Source organism: Pipistrellus kuhlii, unplaced genomic scaffold, assembly GCF_014108245.1.
Source record: "Pipistrellus kuhlii isolate mPipKuh1 unplaced genomic scaffold, mPipKuh1.p scaffold_m20_p_18, whole genome shotgun sequence".
NCBI lineage: Eukaryota > Metazoa > Chordata > Mammalia > Chiroptera > Vespertilionidae > Pipistrellus > Pipistrellus kuhlii.
In genome coordinates, this window is record NW_023425493.1 from 25,435,740 (window position 1) to 25,458,474 (window position 22,735).

The 22,735-nt window shown below is 54.8% G+C and overlaps 1 protein-coding gene across 2 annotated transcripts in view; it reads left to right on the top strand.

Annotated features, from left to right (window-relative positions):
• The window catches only part of KCNN3 (potassium calcium-activated channel subfamily N member 3), a 111,552-nt gene that overhangs the window by 53,658 nt on the left and 35,159 nt on the right, over window positions 1-22,735 (top strand). For both annotated transcript variants that reach the window (XR_006741986.1, XM_045583341.1), the window contains exon 3: window positions 6,609-7,027. Coding sequence is in view for 1 of the 2 variants with exons in the window: in XM_045583341.1 (XP_045439297.1) it covers window positions 6,609-7,027 (419 nt within the window). In the remaining variant the exon portion in view is untranslated. The remainder of the gene's footprint in view (window positions 1-6,608; window positions 7,028-22,735) is intronic.

Genomic DNA, 22,735 nt, shown 5'->3' on the forward strand with positions numbered 1-22,735 from the left:
TCCCTGGGGCTGGCGGGAATGGGAGTGATGGAGGAGCATCGCCGCGGAGACCTGGCTGAAGGAGGGCATGCTCAGAGACCACAGGCCAGGGAAGGTTGTTCATCCTAAAGCCTGGGATTTCCCCAGGTGGATAGGGAAAACACGTCTTGGGGGCAATGTCTCCAACAACATATCTCTCTCTCTCTCTCTCTCTCTCTCTCGCTCTCTCTGTCTCTCGCTCTCTCTCCCTCTCTCTCTTTCTCTGTGTGTATGTATCGCCTTCCTCTCCCCCAAGCTTTCACAGTCTCTGTAACCAAAATCCCTCCACTATAGTTAAAGCCTCGGAGGGACCAGTTAAGCTGGAAAGAAGGATGGCGGCAGCAGAGCGCGTGAATTCCCTTCCCTTCTAGAGAACCGTGGCTCGTGGGTATCACAGGAGCACGCTCCTCGGTCTGCTATCGCCCATCGGGGATGGGGACGGGGGAACAGATGCGGAAATCCCTGTGAACATCTTCCAGACGCCGCCTGGGGCGGGCGGGCCCCAGCGGTTTCCTGCAGGGCGTGCCGGTTCCTATTGCTGCCCTGTATTTACAGACCGGCTCCCGGAGAGCCCGCCTTCTGAGGCTGGTGGAAAGGCCATTTCACACAGTCCCCGCTAACCGGGCAGAGGAGCACGCAGGGAGAGGGACGTGGCCACGGCCACGGCCACGGCCACGGCCACGGCGATGCATACGTTACCTGGCCCTCTGCAAAGCGGTGCCCTTTGTTACCTTCCAGGATCCCCACAGGGAGCATCACCCGTGTCGCCACAGAGGTGACAGGATCTGTCCTCTGGCCGGCTGCCTCCACCCACTCTGGAGTCTGCACGCTCCGTGGTGTCACTCTCCATTGCTTATGGCACAGGGGCCGCCGGCCACCCTGGCTAGGGTGTTCTTGCAATTACCTTGTTTCCTTCACCACCCCTCACCCCCGGCTCAGTGGAAGGCGGCTCTTCTAGACAGGATATTGCAGGCAGGTTGGCAGAGGAGGTGACGGCTGAGGTGCTGGCATGGTGCCCGAAGGCATGCAAGGCAGCTCTCGGAAGAGGCTTGTCTCTCCCTCCTGACTTCATGCAAGCGGCAGAGACGTGTGAGAAATCTCCTCGCCCACTCACTCAGCAAAGGAGGGCTCACCGTCATGTTAAGCCTCAGGCGGGGCACGGAGTCCAGCTCCAGGTAGAGGGGCCTCCCGTTATTTGTAAAATTAATATCAGAGTCCTTCGTTCCTTTTTTAAAAATATTTTTTTGATTTTTTTTTTAACAGAGAGGAAGGGAGAGGGATAGAGAGTTAGAAACATTGATAAGAGAGAAATATTGATCAGCTGCCTCCTGCACACTTCCCACTGGGGATGTACCCGCAACCAAGGTACATGCCCTTGACCGGAATTGAATCTGGGACCTTTCAGTCCGCAGGCCTACGCTCTGTCCCCTGAGCCAAACCAGTTAGGGCCTTCGTTGCCTTTTGAGATTCCTTTTTGTTAAAAAAAATTTTTAATCCTTATCTGAGGATATGCTTTTATTGATTTTAGCGAGAGAGGAAGGCAGGGAGAGAAACATCAACGTGAGAGAGGACATCAATCAGGTGCCTGCCTGCGGGGATCGAACCTGCAACCTGCAGGGGGCAGTGCAGGAGCCGTGTGTGGGTCCAGAGCAGTCCCGGGGTGGGCGCCAACCATGCGGTGTCACAGGACCCTGGGTTACAAGTGGCCATCGCCCTTTCTCCGCCCGCATTGCCACGCTGGTCACTTTCACGGCCTTCGCTCTGCCGCCTCCTCTGGACTCCTGACTCCGGGTCTGGCAGAGGCTTGCATCCTTATCTCCGTGGTAACCCGGGGCGCCTGGCTCTGCCCAGGGCATGCTGTGGCCCAGTCCCAGGAGCCTCCTGCTGCTGAACGCGGCTTCCCGCGCCTGCCGCGTAAGTGTGCACGGGAGGTGGGCCTGGAAATGAGCTTGAAATGGTGGAACAAAAAAATTTTGTTCCATTTCTGTGCGTTCAAACCGTATTCCAGAAGGGCTAGGGAACAGGTAATGACAGGGGCCTGGGTGGGGGTGGTGGCGGCGGGGAGCCTGGTGAGATGAGCCCAGCAATTAGCCTCTCCCCGCAGGGCTCCGCTCACAGAACCGGGGTGGCGCCTCCTGCGGGCTGGGGGCTCCGCCCGGAGAATTGCAGGGTGGGCGGGGGCCCCGGGGGATCATTGTTCCCCCAAGAGCTGCGTTTGAACCGCCCCTGTGAAGTCCCACAGAGGCTCTCCCCAGCACAATTCTTTTGGGGGAAAAAAATAATAATAATACTTCATTGGGTTTTTCAAAATTACAAAAGCAATAGGGGCTTGTTGTAGCACAGAGATGTGTTCTAATTTTTCAGAAAGGCGTTCATCAATAGCTTCCCTGATTCCCACCCCCACGTCCCCAGAGGTGCTGGCGCTCACCGGTTAGTGATTAGCCGGAAGCTTCACCCCCTTTTGTACGTGTGCGTGTCCCCCCAAAAACACCCGAACCTACGTGTACATCGATGGGGGTTTTCTTAACATGTTGGTGCTGGTTTTGTTTTAAAGGAGGAAATCACACTATACCATGATCCTGCAATTTTCTCTTTTTACTTCCTGTACACGGAGTGGCCGGATTAGTGTGATCTCTGAACGCATAGCAATCTGGCCATTCAGTGTATATCCTATATAATAAAAGCTAATATGCAAATTATCCCCTCGACTAGCAGGCCTCCTGGCCAGGCTGACCAGACACCCCCTCTCGCCCCCTCCCCTGCCCATGCACGAATTTATGCACTGGGCCTCTAATAATAATCATGCTAATCTGGCCACTCAGTGTATAACCTGAACATTTTGTAAGTCAATACAAATAGATCCACTCCATTTTAATGTCTTTCCGTATGAGTACAGTTATTTAGTCCACCGTTTTCTGTCGGCGTGCATGTATGTATTCAGGTTGCTTCCAGGTTGGTGTGCTTTGTTTTCTTTGATTCTTAGCTGTCCTATTAGCAGCTCCTTCTGGATATTCTTTGGTTTCTTTCTCTCTCTCTTGTTCCTCTGCTGCAAAAGACGACGCTGCCTTGGGAGAACCATAGAAATGGCGAGCAATGGAAATGTTCTTCTCGACAGTCACGCCGATGTCGTTTTGTCCCTTTAATGTGTCACGTTTTCAGACTATTTGCCACCATGTGCGCAGGCACTGGGGGAGGTTGTCTCTTCAAAGTGCCCCAGGGTAGAGTGGGCGCCAGGCCCTGGGCCCGGCAAGCAGGGGGGCAGGCCTGCGTCAGCCGGGAGTGCGAGAGGCGTCAGAGCTGAGCGTGGGGAGGGCTCTGGGGTCCATCCTGTCACCACCGCTCACCTGCCGTGCGGTGCTGGGGACGTGGGTTCATCCAGGAAGCCGGGAGACCACCGTGGGAGGGTTCCTGTACAGAAGGCGCTTTGGACCACGCCGCGGGTGGAACAGCCAGGGGGCCGATGCAGCTGCGGGCCGGAGCTCCTCGGAGGGTGTCCGCCGGTCTTGAGCATGAGCTGAAGGCCACTTCAGTCAGCGGGAGAGCAGCCGATAGTCCCCACCCACCACTAACACCTGGTCCGGACCTGGTTCTTCACACCCCAGGTTGTTGCAAGATCCGGAAACCTCCTTAATGTTGGTTGCCGAAAGTTCTAGAACCCCTCTGCAGCGGCAAGCAGGCTGGAGGTCCAGTGGGGCAGGGGTCTGGCCACACTGTAACCCACAAACACTCAGCAGGACCCGTCGTGTCAAAACAAAGTCAAGACGTGCCAGACACTTCCTGTTGGGAAAACAGTTCTTCTCCCCTAAGACTTAGCAGGTGCCCACACCTGCCCGACCTGCCACGGCCCCTCGACACCCGGAAACACCCACCCCCGGCCCGGCCTGAGGCGGGCAAACCGCCTCGCACAGCCTGGGACCGGGACACAGGGGTCAGGACCGTGGACTCTGACACACAATCTTCCCCGGCTTCAGAGCCTGCCCCTTACTCATTGTATGGCCTTCAGCAAATTGCTTGATCCCTTGGAGGCTCAGTCTCTCTATCTGTGTAATGGGAATAACATACCCCCTGACAGCCCCGATTAAGGCCAAATGAGACGATGCCTGCAAAGCATACAGCGCAGGGCCTGCTACCCGGGAGGCTGGTACCCCCTCGTGTCTGATGGAGAGGCCACCTGCTCCCTCCCCGCCTCCCCTGAAACGGGGGCTAGCACTCCAGACCTCCTGGCCATCCGACCACTCTTTTTTTTTTAAGTATATTTTACTGATTTTTCACAGAGAGGAAGGGAGAGGGATAGAGAGTTAGAAACATCGATGAGAGAGGATCACCGATCAGCTGCCTCTTGCACACCCCCTACTGCGGATGTGCCTGCAACCAAGGTACATGCCCTTGACCGGAATCGAACCCGGGACCCTTCAGTCCACAGGCCGATGCTCTATCCACTGAGCCAAACCGGTTTTGGCTGGCCCCCTTCCCTCACACAGGCACTCACTATGCACGTCCACAAAGTCAATCCCTGGCTCTGTGATGGCGCAGGGACAGGGAATCCCCAAGGAGACGCTCAGCCCTGTCAGGGGCTGGGAAGAGGCCAGCTACGATGTGTGAAAGGGAGATGCTTGATCTGGATCTTCCAGAGTGAGGAGCTCCCTGCGAAGGAGCTGAGCAGAGAGAACAGCTCGTACACACTCCAGGGACAGGAGTCCGGGGTCAGGCGTGGCCGGGCTTGGCTGTAAGGAGATGCCAGTGGCGGTGGAGGTGGCGGAGGGGGCTGTTGATAAAAGGCCCTTCCGCCAAGTACCGTCAGGAGGTTGGACTTGATCTGAATGCTCCAGGGAGCCACGGAACGGCTCTCAGGAGGGGAGTGACACGGTTTGGTTCTCATAGGTCAACCTATGTACCAGGAAGTCACGGTTCGATTCCCGGGTTGCGGGCTCGATACCTAGTGTGCGGGCGGGCAGGAGGCAGCCGATCCATGATTCTCTCGCATCACTGATGTTTCTATCTCTTTCTCCCTCTCCCTTCCTCTCTGAAATCAATACAAAAATATATGAAAAAATAAAAGCACGTTTAGAAAGTCACACAGCTGGCCAGCCTGGACCCCGGGCCTCTGAGTCTTAGCGGTAGAATCATCATCTCCTTTGTGACAGCAATAGAATCATCGTCTTTTTTAGGGGGACCTTTTTCTATCTTTGCTTCTCCCCACATTCCCCATTTTCTCAGCCGGTCCCAGGCGCGTTTGCTGACTGGAAACCTCACGCTAACCATTGCTGCAAACCCAGGAGTTTGTTGCATCACTGGCAATCAGCTCCTGTCCTTGGGGAAACCTAATTAGGTATTACAGGGCTTTTGATGTCGTTTCCATGGGAACCACTGTAGTAATCGTGTACATGCAGAATATATGCTCCAGGGAGTTTGAAAAAAATAAATATATTGTTACTGGGTTTCTAGAAAATCTTTAACTTTTTTTTTCCTTTTGATTTTCTTCTGCACACACACATACACACACATAGACATGTATATTAATGATGGAACTGCTCCCTGGAGTTCTCCTCTCACAGAGAGAGAACAATAGAGAACACAAAAGGCCTTTTCCATTTTCTCTCCTGTAATTAAAAAAAAAAAAATCCGTAGCTGCACAAGAATGGAAGTTTTTCAGATTGGTCACAGCGTCTAAGCGGCATCTCCCCTAATAGCCAAGAACATTTTAATTAAAGAAATTGCTTACATAAAGAACCCGAAAGGGTACAGGCTTTCAAAACGGAATTGGGGGGAGGGGGGGGGACGAGGGAATCCAATGAATCAACTCCAAACGGATGTGCGAGGGGAAGGAGGAGAGCGAGGCGGGCATCCGTGTGCCTCCGTGGGAAGCGCCAGGCAGATGGGTCTGGGCTCAGCCTCCATCAGGGTGGCACTGGGGGCTCCGGGAGAGTCATCTCCCTGTCCAGGCGGCCTGTCCCAGGCCCTGGAGCAATGCCCCGTGGGCTCCTGAACTCCCACTGAACTGACCTGTCCACAGGTGACCGGACAGGTGGCCGTTTAGGGTTGGCCCCCACAGGGCGCTGTGAGAAACTCTGAAAGGGAAGCATTCAGACCTGGTCTGGCTGAGGTGGAGGAGCAGATAGAAGGGCCCAGCAGATGAGAGGGAGGGAGGGAAGGGGGGAGAGAGAGAGAGAGAGAGAGAGAGACAGAGAGAGAGAGAGAGAGAGAGAGAACACCTGTCACACGACCATGTGCCACAGCTATAATTCCAGGGTGCCTGGAGAATCCTCCTTCATACCCCCCACTGGGGATTTGCCCGCAACCAACGTACATGCCCTTGACCGGAATCAAACCCGGGACCTTTCAGCCCGCAGACCGATGCTCTATCCACTGAGCCAAACCGGTTTCGGTAAATGGAGGCATTTCTCAGCCAGGTCTCCCCACGCCCCGATCAGGGCGCTCACCCCCCTAGCGAGGGCTCCGGAGAGGGCAGCTGCCCCGTCCTCCCTCGCACACACACACACACACACACACACACAAACACACACACACCCCGTCTCCGGGGGCTCTGTCTGCCTGGCCGCACTCACTAACGGGCTCCCCGCCCCCCGCAGCTCTTCGTGATCGACAACGGCGCGGACGACTGGCGGATAGCCATGACCTACGAGCGCATCCTCTACGTCAGCCTGGAGATGCTGGTGTGCGCCATCCACCCCATCCCCGGCGAGTACAAGTTCTTCTGGACGGCCCGCCTGGCCTTCTCCTACGCGCCCTCGCAGACGGAGGCCGACGTGGACATCATCCTGTCCATCCCCATGTTCCTGCGCCTCTACCTGATCGCGCGCGTCATGCTGCTGCACAGCAAGCTCTTCACCGACGCCTCCTCCCGCAGCATCGGCGCGCTCAACAAGATCAACTTCAACACGCGCTTCGTCATGAAGACGCTCATGACCATCTGCCCCGGCACCGTGCTGCTGGTCTTCAGCATCTCGCTGTGGATCATCGCCGCCTGGACCGTGCGCGTCTGCGAGAGGTAACCCGGGCGCCGGGCTCTGCCCCCTGCCCCTGTCCCCCCCCAGCACGGAGCCCTCAGCGGGAGGGGGGGGGGGGGGGAGGGGGGGGGGGGGGGGGGAGGGAGGGGGGAGGAGGAGCAGCAGGGGGCCAGGATGTGTAGCCCAGGGGAGGACAGACGTGGGCAGGTGCCCACACACCTCACCTCGAGGGAGAAAATGGGCAAGGGGAGGGCCTGGCCAGGCGGAATTCGAGCTGCAACGTGGAAATCTTGCAGCAGAGGTGAGCATGGGGGAGGGGGGGAAGGCATGGACGGTAGGACGCATTCGCTGCTGCCTCTTGGCAAACCAGAGTGTGTATGGGCATGCTCCGGTGGCACCCTTAGCCTTCCTCGGGTGTCATACGGCCACTTCTGAATTTATCTCTTCCCGTCGGAGAGGGAGGGTGCTCACGTTTTGAAGGCTCTGAGACGTCCTGCAGCCAGGAAACTGGTTTGATGCTGTGTAGCTCGGGTTGTCTCAAAAGTTATTTGCCCAGGAACCTGTTTCAACGTGTGACGCTGTGGATGCGTCCCGACGCAAAGGTTTGGGCCACAGATCGGCGGTGGTGGCGGCCCTGGGAGCTTGTGAGGATGCAGAGTCTCAGGCCTCCCCTCAGAAGCACTGAGTGGAATCTGCATGTTAACCCGTTCACCGGGCGATCTGGATGCGCCGTGCAGTGTGAGAAGCCCTGACCTGGCAGAACACGCTGTGGGAAACACTGCTTTCAGGAGGCTGGTGGCTGGACAGGGACGCGGGGGAGCAGCTGGTGGGAGAGAAGGGGCATGAGGCCTGATAGATCGGGGCTCTGACAGCCCTTCCGAGCAGCTGCCACCGAGGTCACGGGGAGGGCTGGCTCCTGGTGGCCCCTCCCCGTGTCAGGCCGACCCTGCGTGTTTGTTTTCACCTGAGCTCTCATGTTGCGTCTGTCACCGGGGTTAGAAACCTGTTTCTAAGTAGTTGCAAGTCCTTTGGAACGTCACGTAGCATCTCTGGCTTTAATGTTCTTCTTTTAAAACCAGAGGCCCGGCGCACGAGGATTCGTGCGAGAGTAGGCCTTCCTCCCCGGGCTGCCAGCACCGGCTTCTCTCCGGCACCCAGGATCCCGGCTTTCGCTCTGGCCAGGCCGACTTCGGCCTTTTCTCTGGCCCTGCTGCCCTCCTGTAGCTCCCTCCCCCCTTTCCCCTCGCCTCTCCCTATAGCAGGCGCCCTGTCCTGCCCCAGCGGCTCCGCGCCTGCATGCACACGCTGCCCAGAGGCCCGGAGAGGCCGGGGCGGGGCGGAACGTCCTGACCCCGCTGCCGCCATCTTTGTCACATCAATTTGCATATTCCCTCCTTATTGTCTGTGGGTGCCGCCATCTTTGTTGAGGAGTGATGGTCAATTTGCATATCCCGTCTTTATTCACTAGTGTGAGGATCTTGAGATAAAAGGGAGATATACTCACTTGAGAGGTCATTTTTGCTATGTCGGCTTGCTCAGACCTCCTGTGTGATTGGCATGGGTCCTGGTCGTCACCCTTCATTCATCAGTGCATATAGTTGTACTGCTTCTCTTAAAAAGACCAGACAGGTTCCTTTAGAGTCAAGCTTCCATGACCTTTGTCCTTTCCCAATGTCAGAGAATGAGCCAGATGGGCAGGAACCTGGCGACAGGAACTTACCAACCCGAGGCCGGACAGAGACGGGAAGAGGGGCTGCCCTGGGGGACCAGCGCATGGGACTGGGGCTCGGGGGTGATGTGGGCCGCATGACCTCCATCCCTCTCAGCCTGATCTGATCACCATCCTGTCCCCTGCGGCTTCGGAGGCGGTAAAGGACGTGCCCAAGGTCACACTGCAGCCCGGCGGGTTCCCGGATGGCTCCCGCCGGCACCCGGGCAGGGCCGGTGCACCTGCCCTCAGCCTGCAGCCGGGTTGTGTACCCACGCTCGGACGGTTGCTATGGAGATGCCGTGTCAGCGAGTCGCCTTTTGAAAGATATTTCTTGGGCCGGCTTTGATGCCATGATAAAGGTTTTGCACAGTTCCTCCTTCCAGGAAGGGAGGGGACTTCGCGATTACCCAGAACAGCCCGCCCGGGGAGGGCAGCAGCTGGTTGCTGGGAAGGCGCTGACAACAGAGGCTTGTTTTGCTTGGACCCCAGCGAGGCATTACATCATGGCTTCCGAGGCCTGACAGCCAGGGAGCTCCGGATCCTCCCGGCCGCCTGCCCGCCTCCACAGGCCGCCCAGGGCCCATCTGAGGAACCTCCCCATTTAACACTGCCACCCGGAGCCGCCTCGCTGGTGGAGGGACCCGGCCGGCCGGCCCGGCCCCGAGGCGGCAGGTGCGGGAGCGCCCTCCGGGCCGCCCCGAGGACAGGCCGGCCGGCTCCGGTGCTGTGTATCCCCCGGAGGAGCCGGGGGCCTCCCCGGACACGGTGACGTGGCTGAGCCCGCTTTGTAAATGGCCTCACAGCCTCTGGAACGGGTTCCCCGGGGGCTGTCCCCCGCGGGGGCTTGAAGCTGTGCATGGGTGCTGTCTCCGGCTCTCTCGCCTGCCACCGGGTCCCTGGGGATGCGGTGATGAGTGTCCATCCTTTCCTGGATATCCGCATTCGAAGGAGAAGTCTGATCCTGGAGACCTGGCCCCTGGATCGGGAGAGAAACAGTCAGGGGCCCACCGCCCCTGCCGTAAGGCCTCCATCTCAGACTCCCCGCTCGGCACCAACCACAGAGCCCCCCTCCTCCCACAAGCTCCTCCCGCCTCCAGCAGGGCCTCCACCCCCCGGGAAGCGGGAGGGAGACCATCTACGGGTGCAGCACACGGAATGGGGGGGGGGGGAGCCCCCCAGCAGGGCTTGTGAGATGAGTCCCCAGAGCCAGGGGCTGAGGACTGTCGTTTCTCACGGCCTCTTGTGTCGGAGGCTCGACCTCCAAGGTGGACCAGGGGCGGGGACCGCAGAAGGGGAGGGAATGATCGGAACTCATAGTTACAGTTATTTTTACCTAAAAAACCAGCACTGCCAATATTTTAACGTGCAGGTAGACCAGCAATACGTGGGTGGAATGGGTGACGAACATACATGTGGCAGGGGGAGAGTGCACGCTCAAAAAATGGGACTGGTAGGAATCTGTGATATTTAAAAAATATTTTTTTTATTGATTTTTTTATTTTTATTTTTATTTTTTTTTACAGAGAGGAAGAGAGAGGGATAGAGAGTAACATCGATGAGAGAGAATCATCGATCAGCTGCCTCTTGCACACCCCCACACTGGGGATGTGCCCGCAACCAAGGTACATGCCCTTGACCGGAATCGAACCCGGGACCCTTCAGTCCGCAGGCCGACGCTCTATCCACTGAGCCAAACCGGTTTTGGCGGAATCTGTGGTTTTAAAGGTCGCACACTACTGGTTTGGGGGGTCAGGGGACTGGTTCATGAGGATTGTATTCTGCCGCATCGGCTGAAGCCTGCTAGGCCCAGAATCCCTGCCCTCTGGTTAGAGAAAGAAGTCAGCACCCTGAGGGGCAGAGGAGCTGCCTGAGGCAATCCTGCTGCCCCGAGCCAGCTCCGGACAGATCCGCTAATTCCAAGATGAGTTTCACGGCGGGGGGGATGGAGGAAGGTGAGGAAGGGAGAGAGGACCTGAGGGGAGGGATCCTCATGAGGCTTTGGAAACCCACGTGCAGCGTTGGGAAAGGGGAAAACCACCCTGGAGGTGCAGAAGCAGGTATCTTATGAGGACCAGCAGGCACTCTCCGAAGATGGTCCAGCCACACTGCAGCCCGGCGGGTTCCCGGATGGCTCCCGCCAGCACCCGGGCAGGGCCGGTGCACCTGCCCTCAGCCTGCAGCCGGGTTGTGTACCCACGCACCGACGGTTGCTATGGAGATGCCGTGTCAGCGAGTCGCCTTTTGAAAGGGTGGTCTCTGCGATGGAGACGGGCGGGGGGTGTGAGAGGAAGCGTGCGATGGAGACGGGCGGGGGCTCTCACACAAGAACGGGGCTCCAGGAAACTAACATTGTTCCAGCGAAAAGAAGACCCACATCGGGGGCACTGAGCTTTCAAGAACGTGGGATGTGACCCTGGCCGGTTTGGCTCAGTGGATAGAACGTAGGCCTGCGGACTGAAAGGTCCTGGGTTCAATTCCAGTCAAGGGCATGTACCTTGCTTGTGGGCACATCCCCAGTAGGGGGCGTGCAGGAGGCAGCTGATGGATGTTTCTCTCTCATCGATGTTTCTAGCTCTCTATCCCTCTCCCTTCCTCTCTGTAATAAATCAATAAAAATAAAAAAAAAAAAAAAAGAACGTGGGACGTGCAGGACCAACTCCAAAGCTCTCTCTGAAGGTAGAAGACAGAGACGGGAGGGAAGAGGGCGGATGAAGGCTCTCGAATGAAGACCCAATCCAAGAATCGGAGTTATTTTGGGAGGAAGAAACCAGAATGATTTGGATAAAAGCATCCAGGACATGCATGAAGAAAAGGTTTCCAGGACTGGCCAGCTGAGGGGAGCGGGGAGGTGAAGATCAGGCAGATCAGAGAGGCTTTCCGTATCCAGTTAGAATGGAGGGGGGTGTGTGTCTGGAAAATTGACTGAATCATCAGGTTAAGCAATCTGGAAGCACGCAGGCAACACAATGCAGACTTTTCCTCAGGAACCTAAGTCCCAGGAGACATTAGAGATTTACTGCCATTTACACGAGGAAACAAGAAAACAAACAAAACAACTGTCATTCTTGGCGTTGCGTGGACTCAGAAGGTGAACAACCTACGTACACTGTTGGGAAGCTTGCCCACCAGCCGAGGAATGACTCCCCATTAAGGTCTCCAGAGGGGAACAGGGTGCAAGAGAGACAGGTGGGCAGCGCTGGAATCAGGTAACACAACCCAGACAACATCTGAGCATGGTGGCAAAACCAAATTCTAGAGAAAGCAGATTCTGGAAAGAGTAACAGCATGAAATAAAAACAATAATTCCATAGTAATTAGAAGGTTGCAAACCCTCCAATTAAAGAGTTGAGAGAGAAGGTTAGAAAGGATTTGTAAGCCGAAAGCAAGGTTTGGCTCAGTGGATAGAGCGTCTGCCTGCGGACTGAAAGGTCCCAGGTTCGATTCTGGTCAAGGGCATGTACCTTGGTCGCGGGCACATCTGCAGTAGGGGGTGTGCAAGAGGCAGCTGGTCTATGTTTCTCTCTCATTGACGTTTCTAGCTCTCTCTCTCTCTCCCTTCCTCTCTGTAAAAAATCAATAAAAACATATTAAAAAGAAAAAAGAAAAAAAGAAAGAATTCGTAAAAGCATGCTAAAGCCCTCATTTCAGGCAGAAGAGAATTTAAATAGCCCTATCCCTAGATTTTAATAATTACAGCAATATAACTGGAATCACTTTTAAACCTAAAGGTGACCACAGGTAGAATTTTTAAAGTATAACACTATGGATAACAATAGCGCCAGCCCGGTGTCAGTTCACTTAATCCGTAACACAGCTCTGTGAGGTACAGGGGTTGTTACTATCTCCATCCCACAGGTGGGGAAACTGAGGCACAGGGGGGTGAAGCAATGTGCTTTGGGCCACAGAGCCAGGATGCGGCAGACCTGAGCCCCCAGCACCCAGACTGAGAGCCTCGCCTTTACCTACCCTGTGAACGTGTGCTTTCCACATCGCTGGATGAGACACACAAACATGAGACAGAAAAATAAAGGAAGCAGGAAGGAAGAGTTTGAAAACAGAATGCACAGAACAATGGGAGAGACCAAACTTAGCATTTATAACCATCAGCAAAATTGAGTTTTCCTCCCATTAAAAGGCAATGCCTCTTACTTAAATAGGTCTTAAAAGCAAAATTTAATTCCATGCTGTTTACCAAAGAGGTAGCCTACCTGGAAGAACCAAGAAAAATAAACGAATAACAAAGATTTATTAGGTAAGGGAAACTGAGTAGAAATCACCATTTTAAATCAACTTGAATTCAAAGCAAAAAGCCATTAAAGGATCCAAAGGAACCATTTTAGTAGAAATAAAAAAGACTAAACAGTAAAGCTTCAAACTTTTATGGAAGAATAAATAAGGAGGTTGAGAATCTGAATTATAAAATGTTTTAATTAACTGATAAATATTGAACTTGGTGACCTATAAGGAAATAATATTGTACATCTCCTTTTTAAGCACCCATGGAACACTGACCTAAGTTAGTTCACTGCTTAGCCACACCTTTCAAAACATCAGAAAAAAGTTCAGATATATTCTCTAACTACTCAGATATATTCCCTAACCCTAACCCTAACCCTAACCCTAACCCTAACCCCTGTTTCCCCAAAAATAAGACAGTGTCTTATATTAATTTTTGCTCCCAAAGATGCGCTAGGTCTTATTTTCAGAGAATGTCTAATTTTTCCATGAAGAAGAATACGGTACACATTTATTGTTAAATGAAAATAAAGGAAATTTATTACCTGTATACGGTACAGTAGTATGGTAGTTGTCAACACAAACCAGACAAACTGTGAATCCTACAGTATCAAGAATTTACTCATTTATTCAATGACAATCATGTCATCATCTTCTGGAACATCATCATAACAATCCAATTCCTGAATTTCCTGGTGAATTTCTTGTGACTCCATTTCTTTCAGAGTCAGTGGACCAAATCTCTCATGTTTAGCAATAGCATTCTGAGACAGAGCTTAGGGGGGCCTTATTTTCAGGGGTATGCCTTATATTTCACTCAGAAGGAAACCTGTAAGTAGGTCTTATTTTCGGAGGATATCTTATTTTTGGGGAAACACGGTATAAGACCATAACACTCTATCTAAAAAAAAAAAATTTGAGGGGAATTTTTAAAGCAATCTCCTCAATTACAACGTGGTCAAAAGAGAATTATTCAAACTACTATTTAAAAGATTACAAGGAGCCCAACTGGTGTGGCTCAATGGAACCACAAGGTCAAGGTTCCATTGGTTTGATTCCCAGTCAGGGTATGTGCCCGAGTCTTGGCCTCTTGACCCCCCAGTAGGGGGCATACAGGAGGCAGCTGATTCTCTCATCATTGATGCTTCTCTCAGTCTCTCTCCCTTTCTCTCTGAAATCAATAAAAATGTATTTAGAAAGGAAAAAAAAAAAAAAGATTACAATGACAACTCTGTATGTCAAAACTTAGGGTATGACCAAAGTTGTATTCAGATGGAAAATATCCTTCAAGTTTTTCAGTTAAAAAAAAAAAAAAAGGCATGACAATACATTGAATCCATTAAAAGAACTAAGCAAACTTTAGGAGAGCAGATTAATTTTATAACACAAAGACAGGAATTGATGGATTTAAAAACAGAAGAACAGAAATTATAAATCTAAACCATACCGATGTCTAATAAATCTAGTCAAGAAAAAAAGGAAACATGGACAATATTAGAAATTTTAAGGGGGAAGAGCACTTTGTGTGTTTCCTGAAAATATGTTTTTCCTGATTTTAGACAAAGAGGAAGGGAGAGATGGAAACTCTGATTGGCTGCCTCCTGCATGTCCCCTTCTGGGGATAGCGACTGAAACCCAGGCATGAGCTCTGACTGGGAACCAAACCGGTGACCTCTCAGTGCTTGGGACAGTGCTCAACCAACTGAGCCACACCAGCCAGCGCACTTCACTCTTTATTTATTTTTATTTACTTTTTATTTTTTTAAAGAGAAGAACACCAAGGGGAACTTGATCTACTTGATATTAAAATGTGCTATAAAACTCAAGTAATGAAGTCCCTGTGGCACTACTGAAAACTCAGTAATGGCAGATCAATGGCAGATCAATGAGACCTCATGGAGAACTCTGAAATAAACCCTGGTATGTAAGAACCCGAGATATGAGGAAGCAAACCAATGAGGAAGCAATAGATGATTCAATAAAGGTTAATGGGGAGGTAGGATATTTGGGTTAAAAATCAAATTAGAGCCGGGACTGGTTTGGCTCAATGGATAGAGCGTCGGCTTGGGGACTGAAGGGTCCCAGGTTCGATTCCGGTCAAGGGCATGTACCTTGGTTGCGGGCACGTCCCCAGTAGGGGGTGTGCAAGAGGCAGCTGATCGATGACTCTCTCTCATCGATGTTTCTGACTTTCTATCTCTCTCCCTTCCTCTCTGTATAAAATCAATGAAATATATTAAAAAAATCAAATTAGAGCCCCACCTCTCACCAGCCACCAAAATAAATTCCAGTTGGAGTCAGATATGAAAGAATAACTGTGAACGAGCTCTGTAAACAAAGTGAATATTTAATCAGTTCTGAGGTGGGTAAGCATAAAATGTCAGAAGAGAAAAAACAAACAAACAAAAAAGGAGAAGCCTTTTTGATACCATCGTATATACAATTTTAGCTTTCTCTCCAGAAATACAAACTTATTTAACAAGTAGATGATACACCAGGAAAACTATTTGCTGCAAACATGACAAGAGGTAAATATTCCTATTATACAAAGCTGTCTTAGACACCAATCAGAAAAACTCAGCTTTTCGGGGGGCGGGGAGGGGGGAAGGAAAAGGCTAAAAATAGACAGCCACGATGGAAGAAATACGAAAAGGCCATAAAACAAAGCCCTGGCCAATGTGCCCAGTGGTTAGAGCGCCAGCCTGTTCACTGAAGGGCCTCTGGTTCAGTTCCTGGTCAAGGGCAGGAACCTCGGTTGCAGATTCATCCCCAGCCTGGTATGGGCTCCGTGCAGGAAGAGAGCAACCAATCTCTCCGATGGATGCTTCTCTCTCTCTCCCCCACTCCCTTCTACTCTCTTAAAAAAAAAAAAAATCAATGGAAAAGTTATCTTCAGATGAAGCTTAGCAACAACAACAACAAAAAACGGAAAATGAAACATACGCTTAGCCTCGCTAATCAAAGGAGTACAAGTTAAAACGGCAAGGAGGGTGACTTTTCTCCTCTGGGACTGACCAAAATGCCAATAAATATAACTCACGGCTCCCAAGGTTGTATGATGCTGGTGTGTGCTGGGGGGGTTCTCCCATCGTCGGAGGAAGGAAACCAGCACCACCTGCCTGGGAAACCTCACCCGTTGGCCATGCCAACCCGCCCAAGTCTGAGGCTTGAGCCCAGTAATTCTTCCAGGGAGCGAGTCTAACGCAACAACCAATTTCGGTCCAGACGCTTCAGCATGATGCATCTCCAGTAGGGGAGAGTCAGAAACCTAGTCCCCGTCCTCCCACCTGCCCAGGGTGGTACCCAGCCACAGGCCATGCTGGGGGGGAGCGCAGAGAAGCTGCCTGACTCTTTCCACGGATGCCTGAGGGCCTAGGGGCTGACTTCCCATCCCGGGGGCCAGCGGGCAGGGCTGCCCCACGGCGAGGGGCAGTGCCACAGTCCTACGAGGTGGGGCCCTGGGGGAGCGCTGAGCTAAGGAAAAGGGAGCGGTTCCTGTCGCCACACCGGCCACATCTATTTATGGTGGACGCTGGTCAAGGCAGGAAGTCCGCTGAGGTCAGCGCTGGGATGTTGTGTTTGCACCAGGTGATCCCGTTGCTCCGTGCATCTCCAGGGCAGCAGGAGACTCGACCTTCCCCTGCAGGTCTTCTCACGTGTCTGGTGGCCCGGGCCCGTGGTCGGCAAACTCATTCGTCCACAGAGCCAACATCAACAGGACAACGACTGGAATTTCAGCAGGACAACGACTGGAATTTCTTTGGAGAGCCACAGTCTTTAAACTTAAGCTTCTTCTCATGCCACTTCTTCAACATAGACTCGCCCAGGCCGTGGTATTTTGTGGAAGAGCCACGCTCAAGGGGCCAGAGAGCCGCATGTGGCTCGCGAGCCACGGTTTGCCCACCGCGGGCCTGGGCTGTCTCGCGTGGGATCCTTCTAACCGCCCTGGCTGGTGTGGAGCCTGCACTCCCACCGCTCACGGCCCAGCCGCTGAAGGGTTTGTTTCACAAGCCTTTCTCCTCCCATTTAGTCTCAACTCCTTCATCCGATGCTTGGCGGGAGGGGGTGTGGGCGAGAGTATGCCACACCCGATGGCACCTCACTGAGTTACCCCCCCACACACACACACACTCCGCTGCCCAGAGGCCTCCGACCTGCTCTGTGCCCTGCCCAGGAGTGTAGGCACAGCCGTAGTTTCGGGGCGGTTTGAGACTGGGGGCCCGGGGAACCTAGCATGCCAGGCCATTGCATCTCCCAAGAGGCTCATGGGAGCAGCCTGCTCACCACGCCCCCCGCAGGCTGGACCAGGCCTGGGGAGACCGTTCTGGTAGGTGAGGGGCCGCCACGTGGGCTGGCGGGTCAGCCATGGCCATCGAGGCACGTATGGACGTGGGGTCTCACCACGCTCTTCCCGGCAGGTGCCCCGGGCCAGCCGGCCTCCGGACGCCGGGAAACGGGCCCATACACAGAAAGCCCTTAGCACGGGGTAAAGCCGTGGCGTGCGGTGAGCGCCCAGGGGAGCAGGCTGGGGTCCCCTCGCCCCCAGACGTTTGAGGACAGGTTTTCTCGTCTCCAAACGAATGGTCTCTAGTCCTTCCACACGTCCTCACAGGACCCTGCCCACCCGCCTCCCTGGTCCCCGGTGTCACACAAAGTGGACAAGGTGCCCAAGTGTTAGGCAACTTCCTGTTTTCTCAGCATTGTTCTCCTTTCACTGCAGGAAGGCGCGGGCCCACAGGAAGGTGAGGGGCCCGGGAGGGGTCTGGGCCCACGGGAAGGTAACGGCTCTCCCAGAGCAGGCACCATGGCCTGGGAGTTGGGGGCCGAGGCCCAGGGCCCAGCTCCGGACAGGTTAGGCTCTTTGCCAGCCCTCGTGCGAGGGCCACATGCTCTATTGTTACATTTCCCTCAGTACGACAGCAAGGGACCGGCTCAGCCAGAGCCCCCGGGGGGCGGCGGGACTGGCACCCCCACTCCGCATGGCCCACCGCCCACAGGAGCCACGGCTGAATGAAGGACAGAAGGGTTCTGCCCTGTGGGGAGCAGAGAGAACTCTGCCAGCAAGTGCCAGGAGACTCACGTCCTGCCCTAGCCGGCGTGGCTCAGTGGATAGAGCGTCAGCCTGCGGGCTGAAGGGTCCCGGGTTTGATTCTGGCCGAGGGCACATGCCTGGGTTGTGGGCTCAATCCTCGGCAGGAGGGCGTGCAGGAGGCCGCCGATCAATGCTTCTCTCTCACCACTGATGTTTCTCTCTCTCCTTCTCCCTTCCTCTCTGAAATCAATAAATATACTAAAGAGAGAGAGAGAGAGACTCATGTCCCGCTCCCAGCTTCAGCAAGGGGCGGGGGTTCTGGCCTGGGAGGAAGGGGGTCATTTTTCAGCCTCAGTTTTCCTGCTGCTGGAAGCAGTGGTCATCAGCCCATGCAGACCTTCAGCGGGCTGGCCTGAGCACCGGGTACTGAGAGGGTCCCCCTACTCCGCCGGCTGCCCCCCACCCCCGGCCCCTCCCCTTCTGCGCCACCAGCATCTGCTTCCTTCGGCGGCCAGGCCCTGCGATCCCCTTCGGCACGCCCGCCCTGGAGACCAGCCACCACGCTCACGGAGGCTCCCTCCACCGCACCACCGCCAGCGTGTGAGCCTGGCCTCTTCCCCGGGGGGCAGTGCGCAATTACGAACAGCCCGCGAAGTAATAATAGTCTTATTAATAGTTATTAAGCCCTGCTACTTGCCGGCCGATATTGTTAGGAATTAAATACGCTTCCGAGAGTAAACTACGGGTTTGTTTGTCTTTCCTCGTGGGGCTTATCCTCTACCTGGGAAGGCCGTTCCGTCACGAAGCAAACGAGGGTGTGATTTCCGATCCGTGAAGGAGTTGAAAAGCATGGCCGCGGATGATTTTTCTAAAGAGTGTGGGGTTGGAGAGGGATCCTGCGCACCGGAGGGTTCTAAGCCCTGTGGGGAGCAGAGAGAACTCTGCCAGGGCGTGCCAAGAGACTCGTGTCCTGCCCTAGCCCGCTTGGCTCAGTGGATAGAGTGTCGGCCTGCGGACTAAAGGGTCCCAGGTTTGATTCCGGCCGAGGACACATGCCTGGGTTGCGGGCTCCATCAGCTCTAGAAGGTCTCTCCAGAGTTTCGGCTGAGACGGGAAGGATAAGGGGAGCCGAGCCTTTTACAGACACAGAGGGAAGGCTCTCCAGGAAGAGGGAGCGAGCAGCGGGTCCAGAGACGCCGGCTGATGGAGGGCCAGGGTGTGTGGGGTCATGAGAGGCGAGTACAGTGGACGGGCATGTGCGTGCCCCAGGGCCTGGGACAGAGGGGATCACCTGGTGTCTGTGGAGAAGCAGCTGGAAGGAGTCAGAGCACTGAGGAGGCGAGCGAGGAGGCCATTGCTGCCGGCCGGGCCAGAGGCTGGGGTGGCCCGGGAGACGGGCGGTGGCGTGCAGACTCTCCGACCAGCCCACGCGCCGCGCGCTCCCGGGCACAGAGCGCCCGTGCACCACGTCTGTGCTCACCCGCAGGAGGCTGCCCCTGCTCCTCTCTGCTTCTCTGTTCTTGCCTTCTTTTTCCTCGGGAATTTTATCAGTCAGTATTTGGTGTTTTGGCTGCAAGCGACAGGAAACCCAAACTAGCAGTGGCTTAAGCCAAGCAGAAGTTTCTTTGTTGCAAAAACAAAGACTGGAAAAGGGTCCGTCCAAAGCAGGTACGGAGCTCCGCGGCCTCGGGGTGGGGGAGGGGGTCCCAGGTCCCTCCTCCCAGGCCGCCTGCCGGCTGGGGACCCAGCTTCTTCTCCTGCCTAGTCCAGCCCAGCGTCCAGCCCAGCGAGGCCGCTGGAGCCCAGCCCTTGCATCTCCCTGCTCGCTGGAAGGAAGGAGGAGGGGCACAATACACGATCATAACATAAATATCTGTGTTTCCCTGTATTCTGAAGCTCTACAGCAGCGGAGAACTGCTAGCAAGGCCGCCTAAGACCATCGGGAAACACAGATATATATGTACATGACGATTCGGTAACAGCAGCAACGTGACAGTTCTGAAGTAGCAACGAAAATGATTTTATGGTTGGGGGTCACCACCACATGGGGAGCTGCATTAAAGGGTGGTGGCATTAGGGAGGTTGAGAATCGCTGCTCTAGTGCAAGCACGTCACACCCTCGGCTCAGGGGCCGCATGTCTCCTTTACGTGGCCGGTGTTTGCCTTCAGTTTGACAATCTCTAGTGCATGGATGGCGCCCAATCAACTGAGCCACACTGGCCAGGGCGGAAACCAGTCATTCTACCTCGGGAGCCACTTCCCATCAGGGGATGCAGGTGGAAACGGTGTCTTTCCTTGAACGCCACGTCGGCTTTACGGCGAGGGGCGGGGTTAGAGGCCGGCTAGGACCTTTTCTGAGAAAGTGTGTGTCAAAATTAATAAAGTAAACAGCTATATTTTCCTACTTACAGAGTCAAGTACATGTGAACACAGTTAATTGGGCAATAGCTTTGCAATTATTTTGTCAAGTTTAACATATGAAATTGCTCCCACTTAGTTACCAGCATTCTTCATTTGTTTTGTTCTCATTTATAATTGAAACTTTGCCTCTTGCTTGGGGAATACGTGCGTCTTGAGGCTTTTCATTATTTCAGAAATTAAACTGCTCTCTCCCGAAGGTTGCCAGGCGGTCACCACGGCCAAGTTCGGTGATGCCTGCCGGCCGGGGGGACGCTGAGCCAGGGTCCTGAGAGCCTGTGAAAGGACCACCTCCAGCCTGAGGAGGAGCCTCCGCGTGTTAAGCGCATGTCAGTGCTTCTTGCATCCATTGTCCCTCTTCACCCTTCCCCACGCCTTTGCAGTCTTTTTAAAAAATATATTTTATTGAGTTTTTACAGAGAGGGAGGGAGAGAGAGAGAGAGTTAGAAACATGGATGAGAGAGAAACATGGACCAGCTGCTTCCTGCACACCCCCTACTAGGGATGTGCCCGCAACCAAGGTACATGCCCTTGACCGGGATCGAACCTGAGACCCCTCAGTCCACAGGCCGGCGCTCTATCCTCTGAGCCACACCGGTTAGGGCACCTTTGCCATCTTATCGCCATTTCGCAGATGGAAAAACGGACGCCGAGGGCAGGCGGAGCTTGCTCGGCCTTGTGGGAGGGTGCTGCTTGCTTGCTGGCCCCGGCAGATGGGAGGCCTGTCACAGGCCATCTCCTGGAGCTGCCAGCACTTGTAGGAGGTTAGGGATGATTTTTGTAAAAATAAATAAGGAAAACCGTCTCCTAGCCCACAGCTTTGCCATCGACGCAGCGTCTCCTCTGGGGCTCGGCGCTCTGTGACGTGGGCAGGGCAGGAGCCGTTTTCGGATTTTAGAAACGAGGGAATGGAGGTGAGGGAGGCAGGACCTCCCTGCTGGCCCAGGGCCCTGCCCGGGGAGAGAGAGAGAGAGAGAGAGAGAGAGAGAGAGAGTGAGTCCTCCACCAGCGTCCTCGCACCTCCCTCCCAGGTCCCTGTGGGGCCGGCCGGGGTGTCATCTGGCCTGAGCGTCCCCGCGGCTGGCTCTGGTTCCCGCGGACCCACTCGGTGCCCGTGGACCCACTCAGCACTCGCAGACTCCAGAGCCCCCGGCCGCTTAAGCTGACGAGCGAGCGAATGGCCTGCGCTTGGGGGAGTGAAGGATGAGGGTGGCAGTGGCGATCTTTGTTTCAGAGAAGGACTGTGTTTCTTGGAAAGTCTGTGGAGAACGGTGCCATGGCTAGAGGGTGTTTTTAATAAAACCATCCATCAGATAGAAGGAGGAGCCCGGAGACAAGTGTTTAGCAGGAGGAGCGAGGTCACCGTTATCGTATCCATCACCTTCCTCATCCACAGCTGCGCTCTGACGGGGCAGATCTGACCGAAAGACAAACAGGAGGCCTTCTGAGGACTCGACTCCCGCGGACCTGCTCCGTGGCTCCTTCTCTGCCTCCCTCCTGTCCGTGCGTCAGGGTCTCTCCCCATCTGGTTGCTGTTTGGCACTCTGTGCAGCTGTCTGGCTCTTCCAGTCTGCGTCCCAGCCCCTCCTTTGTGCTGGCAGCTCCTCTCCTCTGCTGGTTTCAGTCCCATGAAGTGTCAGAGGTGGGTTGCCGTGTGCAGGCAGCATTTTGTTGCCTGGCAACGTGTAACAAGTGTCTTCTGTGATGGCTGCTTCCTGTAGAGCAGAGCCAGGGCTGGGGCCCTGGGGTGTGGGAGCCTCCAGAGGCTTCTCTGGGGCACAGGGGGGAGGCGTGTGGGGGCGGCGGGGGAGGAGAGAGACAGGCCGGCAGGCGCACTGGCTTGCATGGTGGCGGGCTAGCCGTGCTGATGGCTGCAGCCTCCCCTGTGCTGACTCAGGAATTACAGGAGTTCTGTGGGCAGAAGTCTTGGTTAGAGTCCACCTCAGGAGGTTCTGTGTTGCTCGGTGGTCGCCGGCCGTGGCTCCCCAAGGCATGGCTGGCCCTGAGTGACAGCTGCGGGGGGAGCCTGAGTCTCACCTCGCCTTCTTCGCCGTGGGTGCCAGAGGCCTGGAGGAGCGGGGAGGTGGAGGAGTAGCAGAGCCTGAGCAGAGAAACCGGAAGGGGCTCTAGAGCTCATGTCACCAAATCCTCACGTTTCACAGACGAGGAAGCCAAGGCCCAGAGTCACACAGCACGTGGGGGAGTCTGCGCTCCCCGGGGAGGGCTCTCCTGGGGCCCCGTCCCGGCCGGGCCGAGTGCCTCGCGGGGTCTCCAGAGGCAGCCCAGGGTGAGGCGCCCCTGACCTTGGGCCCAGGTGGTGCTCCCGGCCTTCATTTCCTTCCCTCAAAGGAG